General features: G+C 37.1%; 1 protein-coding gene across 2 annotated transcripts in view; it reads right to left on the bottom strand.

Moving 5' to 3' along the window:
- Positions 1–5,753: 5,753 nt before the first annotated feature.
- cachd1 (cache domain containing 1) overlaps positions 5,754–12,172 on the bottom strand; it is a 69,330-nt gene continuing 62,911 nt past the window's right edge. For both annotated transcript variants that reach the window (XM_079628317.1, XM_079628316.1), the window contains 3 exons: positions 11,595–11,672; positions 9,617–9,718; positions 5,754–7,197 (listed from right to left, as the gene is read on the bottom strand). In XM_079628317.1, coding sequence (XP_079484443.1) covers positions 6,950–7,197; positions 9,617–9,718; positions 11,595–11,672 — 428 coding nt within the window. In that variant the 3' untranslated portion in view covers positions 5,754–6,949. The remainder of the gene's footprint in view (positions 7,198–9,616; positions 9,719–11,594; positions 11,673–12,172) is intronic.

Here is a 12,172-nt window from a genome sequence, read left to right as displayed (position 1 = left end):
TTGACGGATTTAAAACTTAAGACAACAAAATGGTATGCAGAACACTAGTACATGTCTCATATCATTATAAAGTAATTCATTTGTTGACTATGCTGCATTGAGGCTGAGAGGATGCTAACATTAGTAGGCTACCTCAAGCGGTTAAAACAATGTGACAAAAATACACGCAAGTCCGGCCCAAATGTTTAATGTCACAATTGTTACCATCTTTACATTAGTTTATGTCTATTTTGTTCACTTTTTTGTTGAATATTTAAAGCTAGTGACACGAGAAAGCAAACTGTATCATCATGCAGTCAGGAGAAACATAAATCAGAAACGCATTCGATTTCAGTTATTTTTTTCATTGTGCAATACATATTTTGATTAGATAGAATTATCAAGTGCTCTAAAATAGAGTCAAATAAAGTGTGAGTATACATTACATACAATATGTATCTAATATGTGCTATGACCTTTGTGTAGATATTTATAAAAGGCCATCTTTAAGCATGACTGTTTGAATTTAAATGAAATGGTAACACTTTACAATAAGAGCCCATTTGTAACACTAGGCTATATAAGGTTAATAAAAGTATGAGCTTATATGCTGCGTTCACGGCATGTCGTAACCATAATTACGAGATGGCAACCCGTAACGTTCTGGCCTGAGCTGTGCATGTCTTCAGACTCGGATTTTTTGGATTTCTATGTCGAAATATTGCTAGCCTTTCCGAAATTGCCTACCCTTTAGGTGTGGTCACTGTGAAATTTCAGAAAAAATTCACAGGCAAAAAAAAAATCTGCTTAAAAGTAGAATTACATTTAGCCTACTGTTGTTCTGTACATTTCTGTAGGGGAAATAGAGTTATTTTAATTGCAATTCACGTGATTGACATTTTCGTGTGAGCTAAGGATTTCCCCACACAGATAACGCAACGGGTTCAAGTCTCAAAAATGTGTTGCGTTGACCAACAGAAAGCTGTTTGGTTTGACAATTTGTGTGAGCTGTGGATACACAATTGAAAATAGACAATTGACTTAAAAAACACACAAAAAATAATGTGACTATATACTTTCCCAGCAAGCAATTTGGCATTTAAAAGAAATAGCCATCCAAACACAGCCCTGACATCTAGTAAAACAAGGAACGTTTTTGGCTGTCAGTGAAAATTTAATAGACGTCTAACTAGCCCAAGAATAGATGCGCAGACTCGCATGAGCATAAGAAATGGAACCAAACACCTTGTAATCACTGTTGACTTTGCTTACATGGAGTATACAAGTATCTTGGTAAAAAAAAAAGTAACCAAATTCAAAGTTATTTTGGCTAGAAGTGGGTTACTCATCGGACTATCGGGTCTATTGTTAGTCCTAGGCGGTGAAATGACGGCTATTGCTTGCTGGGTTAAAGCTCAGCTCACACTGTCACTCAAATCAAGAAGCTTTCTGTCGGCCAGCGTGGCGAATCCATGTGAAAAACTTGAACATGAATAACATCTGCATGGGGAACTTTTTTGCCCACACGCGAGACTCCTGATTGTGTGGATTCATATTGAAACAACTGGATTTCGCCAAACAATGTGTGCCCACACTTTTATTGATATTCAGTATAACAGAAGGCTATGTTGGCAGAAAATTTCAGTGCCGTTCAACTTTTCACTTGTGTTTGTATCACTGTTTTCATGTTTCCAAAATTCTGTCCAATAGTGGTGATTATTGATAAGTGAGTGACTATCATTATTGAATCATTCACTCAACCAATTTTGTTCAAAAATACAGAATAACTCAGGAATGAAACACCATTGCTGTGTTGCTCAGAGATGCTTTTTCATTTCAAACTATTTTACATTGATGGAGCAAAATTGTAACTGCCAATAATATTTCTAAAAATGTAAGTTGTCCATAACTTATTGTTTATTGAACCGTTGCATGAAAGAATAAATAAACTGGGCAAGATGACATTTATAGCTCAAAAATCATTTAGTCTGTATGCGTGGAGAGCTTATGTATGGCAAAAACATCTGAAGGCATGCCTGCAGAAAATCATGCATCCCTGACAGATCTTTTGACTCGTTATACACTGGGTCTGGTGTGGAATGAATGACTTATGCCATCTCTCGTGGGTGTGCTAAATGCCATCTCCTGGCAGACTCCATCACAGGAGTCCTTATAATGTCCCTGAATGAACGCTTTCAGTTTCAGCCGCTACACATCCCACATCAACAATATTTACAGACCCGTGCGTTTGACTCTTTACGAATGAGGATAGGCTAGCTAGCCTAGCACATTGCTCTGAGCTATTCAAATAACAATTGAAATTGAAATTACCTGAGCAATTTAGGAAGTTGCGGTTTAAAGCACACGGAAAATAAAAAATATAGCCTATTTCAAAATATCATTGCTCAGTGCACTGCACACGGGTGATTTTCCACCATCACTAAGGCTGGGAAGTTTCAGAAAGACCCTAACATATACGAGTTCATCTGAATTACCTGAGCATGAATTGAAGCAGTGATTCAGCGCGTCTCTGAGTGGGAGTGAGAGAAGACCAGAATATTTCAATGGCTCAGAAAAGTAGTGCGTGGGCGCTCGAGCCAGTGTTGGAGCGGGCAGATCGCGCATCTGGGACGCGCGTGTGTTTATGAAAAGGGGTGATGGGAACCTTCAACTCCTCACCGCGAGCTGTGTTTAATGCGTAGTGTGCGTGGGCGGCGGTATCCGAGTTGTGTGTGTGTGTGTGTGTGTGTGTGTGTGTGTGTGTGTGTGTGGTTTCAAACATCGCGAATCCACGGGCGATTTTTTTCATTTAGGCCTATGCGCGACTGTCTGATTCATTTCACAATGCATAGTCTACATTTTGAGTTTCACAGTAAAGTGAGAGAACAATAAGTATAATAAAGTGAACAGTCTGCACATCTCACCGGATAGATAGCCTAAGTTTGACAGAACTAAGCGGTAATGACAGAATGAGAGAAGCATTTTGAGAAGATGCTGGAGCAAATTAACTGGCTTTCTTTAAAGCTTCGACTAAATCGAATCATTCGAGTCGATTCTTTTCAATGAATCTGTTGAACTAATTTGAACCGGTTCATTATGGGTCTAAAATCATAGTCTAAAATGTAAGCATTTAGTTCATGAATCGCACTGAATAGGTCCGAGTGAACCCGACTGGCAATGAGCCGACAACTAATTAACTGAATGATTGTAATTACACATTGACTCTGTACTGAGGATTTGACTGATTGGGGCTTTGAGTTGGTTTTAAATAGCATTATGTATTTAACATGTAAAAACTCTTTCATCTGTAATGTAATTAGGCTATGTAAATAGTTATGCAAATTACTCTAAATACTTTTTTTTTTTTTTGCAGTCCAAATAAATAAACGGAACACATGAAATTACAATAAACACTCTTGTTAATAAAAATGAATAGGAAAAATGTTTACATATGTCATATTGGAACATTTTTAGGGTATGTAACTGTGCATTCACACACACCGTCATAATCAGTGTTGGGTAAGTTACTCTAAAAAAAGTAATTAATTACTAGCTAATGACATTATCAACAGTGTATTTAGATTACTGTTCTAAATACTCTCTCTAAAAGGTATTGCAGCATTACTTTACTAATTACTTTCTAAATCCCATTTCAACCTCGGACCAGTTGAACAATGCAAGGATAGACATTAAACTGCTCTTTTAATTCTTTCAAATAAATAATATAAAATTGCATAAATTATTCTTGAACTGACCAAAGTATGGACATACATTTTATCAGTAGACGTTCAATTTTGAACTCCACTATTGTTTTATATGTTGTACTGGTTAATACAGTATTTAATGCAATTACATCAGAAGTTACTGTAATTAAATTACAGAAAAAAAGAAGAGTTATCCCTTACTTATTCAAGGGAAACTAATTAATTAAATTACAGTAATTAAATTAAATACTTAGTAATGCATAACACCGTCGTAGTCGTAATTTTCATAATTTTGAGATTACAGCTTGTAAAAAACGATCGCATCCTCGTATAACTCAATTACAACTTGTAAACTTGGAATTCTCTAAAAAGCTCAGTACACATGACCACTACATATTAATTTGCTATAGAAACAAATAATTCCCAGTCTGAGAACGTGACCATCACAACATGGCGTGAACGCAGCAAAATATACCACGCCAGGTGATGACTTTGCATCCTCACGTTGTTGATGTGAGGATACAAAGTGTATAGTAGTTTTCTTTGAAAGTGCTTTGAAACACACTGCTCCAAATAACCGATTCAAGAAAAAAAATGGTGCTGTCCCTCTTGGACCCAATTTAACAGAAGTGCTCCACTTTTATGCCAACCTCACTGTGTGCGCGGAACTGACGTTTGGGTTAAAATTATCCACTGTGTCTTTTATGACCTTGTATGCAAATCCCAGGCAGCGGCAGCGCGCGAGGAATGCCCTGCACTTCACATGACCTTATTTGCCCGTTATGTGCATGTGCACCCAAAACTGTGAATGTAGGTCAGAAATGGGCTGATGACGTAATAATGGAGCAGACTCCTGTTAATCCTGCCCTGTAAAGCCCACTGTTTTGCATCATTTATTTTACACAGTCAATTCACTGTATGCAGTCATGTATTTTCATATCAAATATTTTTTTTTACAATGTTTCTGTGTTATAATGGATATACTGAAAAGAAATACACTATAGTGGTGCACTTGAATGCAAATGTTCTTCCATAAGAAAGATGTAACGTTGATAACTGTTAATTGAGTAATAATATTTAGAGGACATCGGGGCTAGTTGTCAAACAGGGCAGCTAACACTTGGGATACTTCTCAGTAACTATAAGGTCAAAAGTCCAGTTACACAAATCTATGTTGGTTTGAGACTAGCTCAAAACATTCATTTGAATTTATCAGAAAAGATTTCCCTTTACCTTATATAATGTGCAAAAATCAATGCGTTTAATCAACTGAATCTTTTTTTTTCCTTGGCAATAACATTTAAAAGGTTTTTTTCGTGGCCATTTGCCTACACAGAAATTGATTTATTCAGTAACCCCACCTTATTCACTGGAGTAAAAAGTGACAACTAGCCAACAATCCTCCTAGGGTGGTTGAATTATGAGCTGACTGAAATCTTCATCCACTAAGTATTGAAGTTACTTGCTCTGCAAAACATTTTAATAAAGCTAATATGTGATCTTTTCATATGACGCTGCAGAACTGTATATAAACACAAATGCCAAATTATGCGTTATCACTTATGTTGCAATCACAGATACAACCAGGTATCCTATAATGCCCAGATTGATCTAAGCCACATTCAAATCAAAGTAAAACAGTTTATCACATTAACCCTGCAATATATCTGAATATCATCTTTGAAGGTGTTATATGACCAAATATAAATGTTATCTGCACACGGACTGAACTTTAAGCTCATAAAATATGATTCATAGATATGATTCAGCAGTCTCTAAGGTATACTTGCTTAAAACTGTCACTGTAACAGATTGAGTTTGAAATTTCACAGGGACTTGGCTGGACAGAACTAATACCAGACTTCTGTATCATGTGAGAAAAGTTGTGTTTTGATAATTTAAGATCACTTGACTCATGATTTTGGCCGTGTTATCTCGTCACAGGTAAATTAAAATCATAAACTATTCATTAGCTATTTCCCCCACCCAAATCTCAAAGCGATTTAAGAGCATATGCAGAAAAAAAAATGCACAGCTCAATAAACACTGACAAAATAAAACACTTCCGACGAGGATAAAAGATTTGTAGTGTATGACACATTTATAGCTACTTTGTTAAATTTTAGATGTATATACATGGTATATCATTTCATTCTGAAAACAATAGACACAATCCCTCTAAAACCATAGGAGCACAATGTCTACATATCTGTAGACAGGCAGTTGAGTAAAAGTGCACATGGGTTTAGAAGGATCTGAAAAATATCATGGCATTCCATCAATACTGACTAATGACTTAAAAAAATCGACAACATTTAATGGAGACGATCCATCTGTGGTATCACACATCCATCGCATTCACACACAATTACGTACACAAGGACCAACACATGCACACTCTCTCGTACACCAAATGTAAAATAATCAGGCAGACAGAAACACGACGAGTGCTTTCACACACACACACACAGTAGCAGGACTGAGCATCTTCTCTCTCCCAGTCATCTTTTAAAAAATGTCAAATATCCTGCGCTGGGTTTGTGGCCCAGAACACCTTGGTCACATTGCACAGTGTCTTGAAATTCACCATCATGTCATACCGTCAAAAAACAAACAAACCAGAGAGTGACAGCTCATCAGAATACAACACTTTTTCACGTCTCCTTGATGTGCAGCACAGGCATTCATGTCTATTGTTCCTTGAAATGCTTTGTTTACTCTCCCCACAAGAAATTCTCATGGCATGTGTGAGACTCGAATGTGCCATGAATCGAATCCTTCAAGGCTGCTACGCAGTCAAAACGAGGATGGGAAAAAAAAACAGAGCCGGGTTCTAAAATGGGCTCCACGGGCCAAGTAGAAAGCTGACAAATACAGTCAGTCAATTTCTCTTTTCTCCCCATTCATTTATCTCCATCTCCACTCCTGTTAAATAAATAGTAGAAAAATAATCCTTTCATCTTCATTGTTTCTTGGAAAAATAGAAAGAAAGAAAAAACAAGGAGCTTTGTATCGTGTGCACCTGCCAAATCCACTCCCTAATGAGGGAGGGTCAAATGTTCACCCCCATGGTCACGAAGCACAAAACACCTCTGACCACCAGCAGTGGATGCCCAGTGGAGAGCTGGGAGTTCAGGTTCTCTCCTGTTTTTGGAGGATACAGGGCCTGACTGGAGGGCTGGCTGATGTTGGGGGTGGTGGATGAAGATATTAGTGGCATTAAAAGGCAGGGTTGGCGGGTTGTTTGGGGTCAAGGGTGGGCCGGATCAGCACTCGGCGTCCACGCTGTGCACGGTGACGGCCGCCTGGAGATGGTGTGTGTGCAAGTGCAGGGGGTGGTGTGTGTGGGGGTGCCGATAGGGATGGAACTTATGGCTGAGAAGAGCGGCGGTCTGCGGAGGAGTGTCCAGGTCGAGGTCCTCGTCGTGATTGCCCACGTCAACGCCTGCTGATAGAGGATCGTTGTTGCCGGGCGGGTTCTCGCTGTCCTCCTGAGGGCTCATGGTGCTATAACCTACAAATACATATGGAATCACAATCAATATTTTCCGAAGCTACAGTATAAATTAACTTTGAATCTAAAATGTTCTACTAATATAGCTAACAGCTTTTTGTATCTCTAAAGCATCTCTAAAGAGAATTTTGTAGAAACTGCTGATCGAAATCATGAGCACTTCAGTCCCTCGTTAAACTAATCATTTTAATGAATCATAATCCATTCTCCCATAATCTCCTTTTCCCATAAGAATTATACAAAAAAACACTAATTAAAATCAGACTCATGACAGAATCATATTTTAAAAACAAATATTGTATAATATTATTACAATTTACAATAACTGTTTTTAAGAACACATTTTAAAATGTAATTTATTCCTGTGATGGCAAAGCTGAATTTTCAGCATCATTACTGCATTGTCACATGATCCTTCAGAAATCATTCTAATATGCTGATTTGCTGCTCAAGAAACATTTCTTATTATTATCTTATATAGTTGAAAAGAATTTCAAAAGAACACAAATTGAGCGGACATATTTTTGCCTGTCATACAAAGAAATTCTGAACATGCAAAAACAAGGGAGAACCAACAAAATAATAATAACTGATTATGTTCTAGTCAATGTATGCTTTTTACTGTGTGCCTTTTGTTTTTCTATGCATTGTTTTTGCATAGTAAAATAAAACCTGTAGCTGTAGTTTACCATTTTTTGCCAAATAAAATTGTCAGAGAAAATAAATGCTCTTCCCTCATATTTAAATTATATAAAAATATATTTGTAGGGTGATTAAAGACACATACCTCCTCTGGACATACATTTTGGCCACTAATTGTATACAGTAAACTACACAGAAGCACAATAAAAATATTGCATCAGGGATACAAATAATGTTTTAACTAGTGCAATGCAATATTATAATTATAAAAAACAGCTATTTTATATAAATTATTACAGTATATATTACAGTAGCAGAAATGATTATAACATTTATGAAGTTGTGCAGAGTAATGGCAGTAGTCCAAAGAGGCAGTTTTGCATTGAGGAACAATATCCTGATGCCTACTTCCTACTACACCTATTATTATACAAGCATGCTTTAAATATACTGACTTGAGAGACGTCTATATAGAATATTTCTACACAAATAAATAAAATGTGATTAGAAACTTGATGAGAAATTTTAACTTAAAACCTTGATGTTGAAATAACAAGCTCAATGTCAATGTTATTTGTCAACTACCCAAATCCATTTCCCTCTGTCAAACTGCTACAATTCCTGTTTAGACAACAATGCAAACGATACAAAGAAAAACATAAAAAAGCTGAAGCAAATAACAGATTAGACATTTTCTGGCAACTAAATGTATGGCGGAAATTAAGAATCTGGCAATGCCTACAAAAACTTGTGCAATAATGTCACAGCACGTCCTGAATTAAATGACGGTATAGTACAAAGAGCACATAAAAGACTTGTCCTGCTGTCAAGTGGCCAAACGTCCAGCCACATTTGACATTTGAAACAGGATCGGAGGTGAAAAGAAAGGTCAAAAACCTCTTATGATCCTGACTTTGATCAATGTTTGCATGAGCCGCCTCAGAGCGGATCTGGAATCAGCTTTGAAAACTCTGCAGTGAGAATGAAACAGCTAGGATACTGATTCTGGATCAGGATCTTTCCCAAAATATCAAAAAGCCAAGCATTCAAACAAGTACTAAAAAGCATCTTCCTGGCAGTAGAGAAATTCTTTAAACCTCGTTCTACAGCGAGAACTCGTATATCTACGTTGCTCCTGGCGAAAACTGTGTTGGTGGAGCGGTAATGAGTCAGAGCGCACAGGAAAAAGCTTCAGCGATGTGTTCCCGCATACACACACACACTCAAAAGCCAAATCGATATTGCTTTAAAAACGACCCCTTAAGCTGGATGACTGAGCAGGCGGTGGGAGGCGACCTTTAACCCAGCCAAATAAAAATACAGGGAAGAAACTTCTGTACTTGGTCTTTGCCACCTCTAACTGTTCTCGCATCTCTCAATCTACCTACTTTGCGGTCTTTCTTCCTCCGGTTTTCTCATTGCACCTCTCCTTGTGGAATAGGGCTGCCCTTTCTCCTCTGGCTGGTTACACAATGATCTCCAGAAAGCCTCATCCCTGAGGGGCGGCAGATTTAGCATGCACTGTAGACTCTGTGTAACCCAAGCCTGGAGCCGCCAATGAAATGGATGCTGAACACAAGCATACACTGAGCTCCTGGGGTAGGCTTTGCTTTATTTCAATAATAACACTCACAATATATTTTCTGGTGAGAAATTTGATGGTGACGCTTTTGAATTTTTCCAATGACCCTTGTTTCAAAAGGATCTTTTCAAACCTACTACCAATACCCTTTCTCCTTAAGAGTTCACACACACACACACGCATATGTGCGCTTACCGTGGTCACTTTCTGTCCCTGACCGGCCCCAGTATCTCCGCCGTCGTTCTGGACTGTGTGTGTGCCTCTCAATAACAGCAGCAATAAATCGAGTGTTACTGACTGTAGAGAGAGAGAGAAAAAGAGCCAAACGGTCATATAAGAATAAAACACTTGGGTCTGAGGCTGACCAGCAAGAGTACAGGAAATTTAAAAGGCAATAACACACTTGTAGATATTTCTCATATAAAAGGTTATACTGAGGATGAACTCCGTAAACAATGAGGAAAAACTCAAAAAGATGTCTAACTAAGACTTTGAAAGCACCATATCACACCACTGTGTGTATATTATGTGCACTGTATGTTAATCCCATTACATGTACAGTGTGTTAAAGTACCAGTCAAACTGCCTGGTTTGGGTTCATATTCATGCATAATGGATTTTTAATTCAGGTCAGGTTGGTAATTAATACAAATTTTGTATCATTATAAATAGTTTGGGTAACACTAACACAACATTTTTTTATCATTAATTAAAGCATTACACATCATGAACTAATGACCAATGAACAACTTTTGCATTTATTAATCCGTTACATTTCAAGCTGTATACATTAATATTAATGTATACTAAACGAACACAATTTAACAATGAACAACAGTATATTTTAAAAAGGACCAACCCAAGGTTATTAAGTGCCATAAGTAGTTGTTTATTCAAGATGTCTTTACAACTAATTGAACAGTTTTGTAAAATGTTACCATATTTTCTGTTTTAATAAACTAATTCTGCATATGCACAAACACTCGTTGAGTCGGAGTTCAGAAAACTGTTGCCAAACTATTTTAGGCGTTTCCTTCAATTTAAGGGAATATTTTGAATTTAATTCCCAAAGTCAAACTCAATCTACACCCTCTTTAGGGTAATGTTAATCATTTGGTAACACTTTAGTTTAGGGTCCAATTCTCACTATTAACTAGTTGCTTATTAGCATGCATATTACTAGGATATTGGCTGTTTATTAGTACTTTTGAAGCACATATTAATGCCTTTTTCTGCATGAACATATTGTACATCCCTTAATCCAACCCAATACCGTAAATGTAACAACTATCTCACTAACTACTAATCACTCACTAACTACTACTAAATAGGAGTTTGTTTAGGCAAAAGCTGTAGCTAATAGATAGTTAATAGGGAGAATTGGATCATAAACCTAAGTATGACCAATAATTTTGACCTCAATCTCAGTTTGTAAAACAAAACAAAACTCAAATAAAATAAAATAAATGCACTGACAGTTATGCACTTACACTGGTTCCCCTATAGACTTCCATTGGATGTAGCTTTCTGTATGTTTTGTCTGTTTTCACAAACTGAGTTGATAGTATGAGCACTAATAAAAAAAAAATCTTAAATGTCCAATTCTTTCCACTGATAATGAGGATTATATCCATACTAACTGTTACTCATTCATTTAGATTTCTTACAGTTAAGCATACTGTTTCATAAAATACATTTCTTACAGTTATGCATAGCACAAAATCTAATTAAAACAACTCTGTGATGTAAATCAGATGGTATTGAAAAAGATTCTGATTACAGAATGTGCAACAGAGAAAGAAAGACGATCAGGAACACATTATCGTATTGTCACTAAAGATGAGACCAATTACGACATCAGACTAACCCACATGGCTGTTTGAGGCAATTATCAAACAAGAATGACACAGTGCCATTGTGAGCATGAATGCTCGCTTTTTACTCTAGGAGACTAAAACAGCACACCATGCACAAAGAATTCAAGGATTATCATTCATTTGGTGTCTGATGCCCTGAATCAGTGAAAAACAGCATTAATGGTACCAAGTACAATACTGCAGATTTAATGTACATAAAAAACCCTCAGTGTAATTACTTATGCAAAAATGGGCATGAATGTGTTGTCTGTGCTCATTTGTGTGCATCTGTGCCAGACAGGCAGGCGGTATCTTACTTATTCCTCTGTCTTCATGACTGTCTTCATCACGGTCATCTCGCTCGTTGTCCAGGTTGGACATCCGCACAGACATCTCTGATGAAATAGAGAGAGGGAGACAAGACAGGCAGAGAAAAAGATCAGAAAGATGAAGCAACCCTGAAGACATTTGATGTAATATACCTTTCTCTTCTCTTTTGCTCCACAGAACCAAAAAAAAAAAAAAAAAAAAAAAGCCCACAAATGCCAATCATATATTACAAAACTGAAGGGAGCCAGTTCAAGGGAATATAACGTTGTAGTCTATTCAATTACAATAAAGTAGACTCTCTCAGACAGTTCATGTAACTGCAAATAAAAACCTGGTTTAAATTGCGTCAGACCAAAAGTTATGAATCCTAGTCGTGCACATATAGAGGCGGAATTGGGAGCATTATGGAGCAACTGCAGGGGAAGAGGGAATTAAACTCTTTAAATTACTTTTATATCCTTCTAAGGTCCTTTTGGCGGTCAGCTATGCTTTAGTATCTCATTAGCACAGGGAGTAGCACACTTTAAAAAGTAAGTGCACTCAATGATTGTCCCTCATTAAAGTG

Source organism: Phoxinus phoxinus, assembly GCF_949152265.1.
Source record: "Phoxinus phoxinus genome assembly, chromosome: 11".
NCBI classification, from domain to species: domain Eukaryota; kingdom Metazoa; phylum Chordata; class Actinopteri; order Cypriniformes; family Leuciscidae; genus Phoxinus; species Phoxinus phoxinus.
This window is presented reverse-complemented; position numbering and strand designations above follow the sequence as displayed.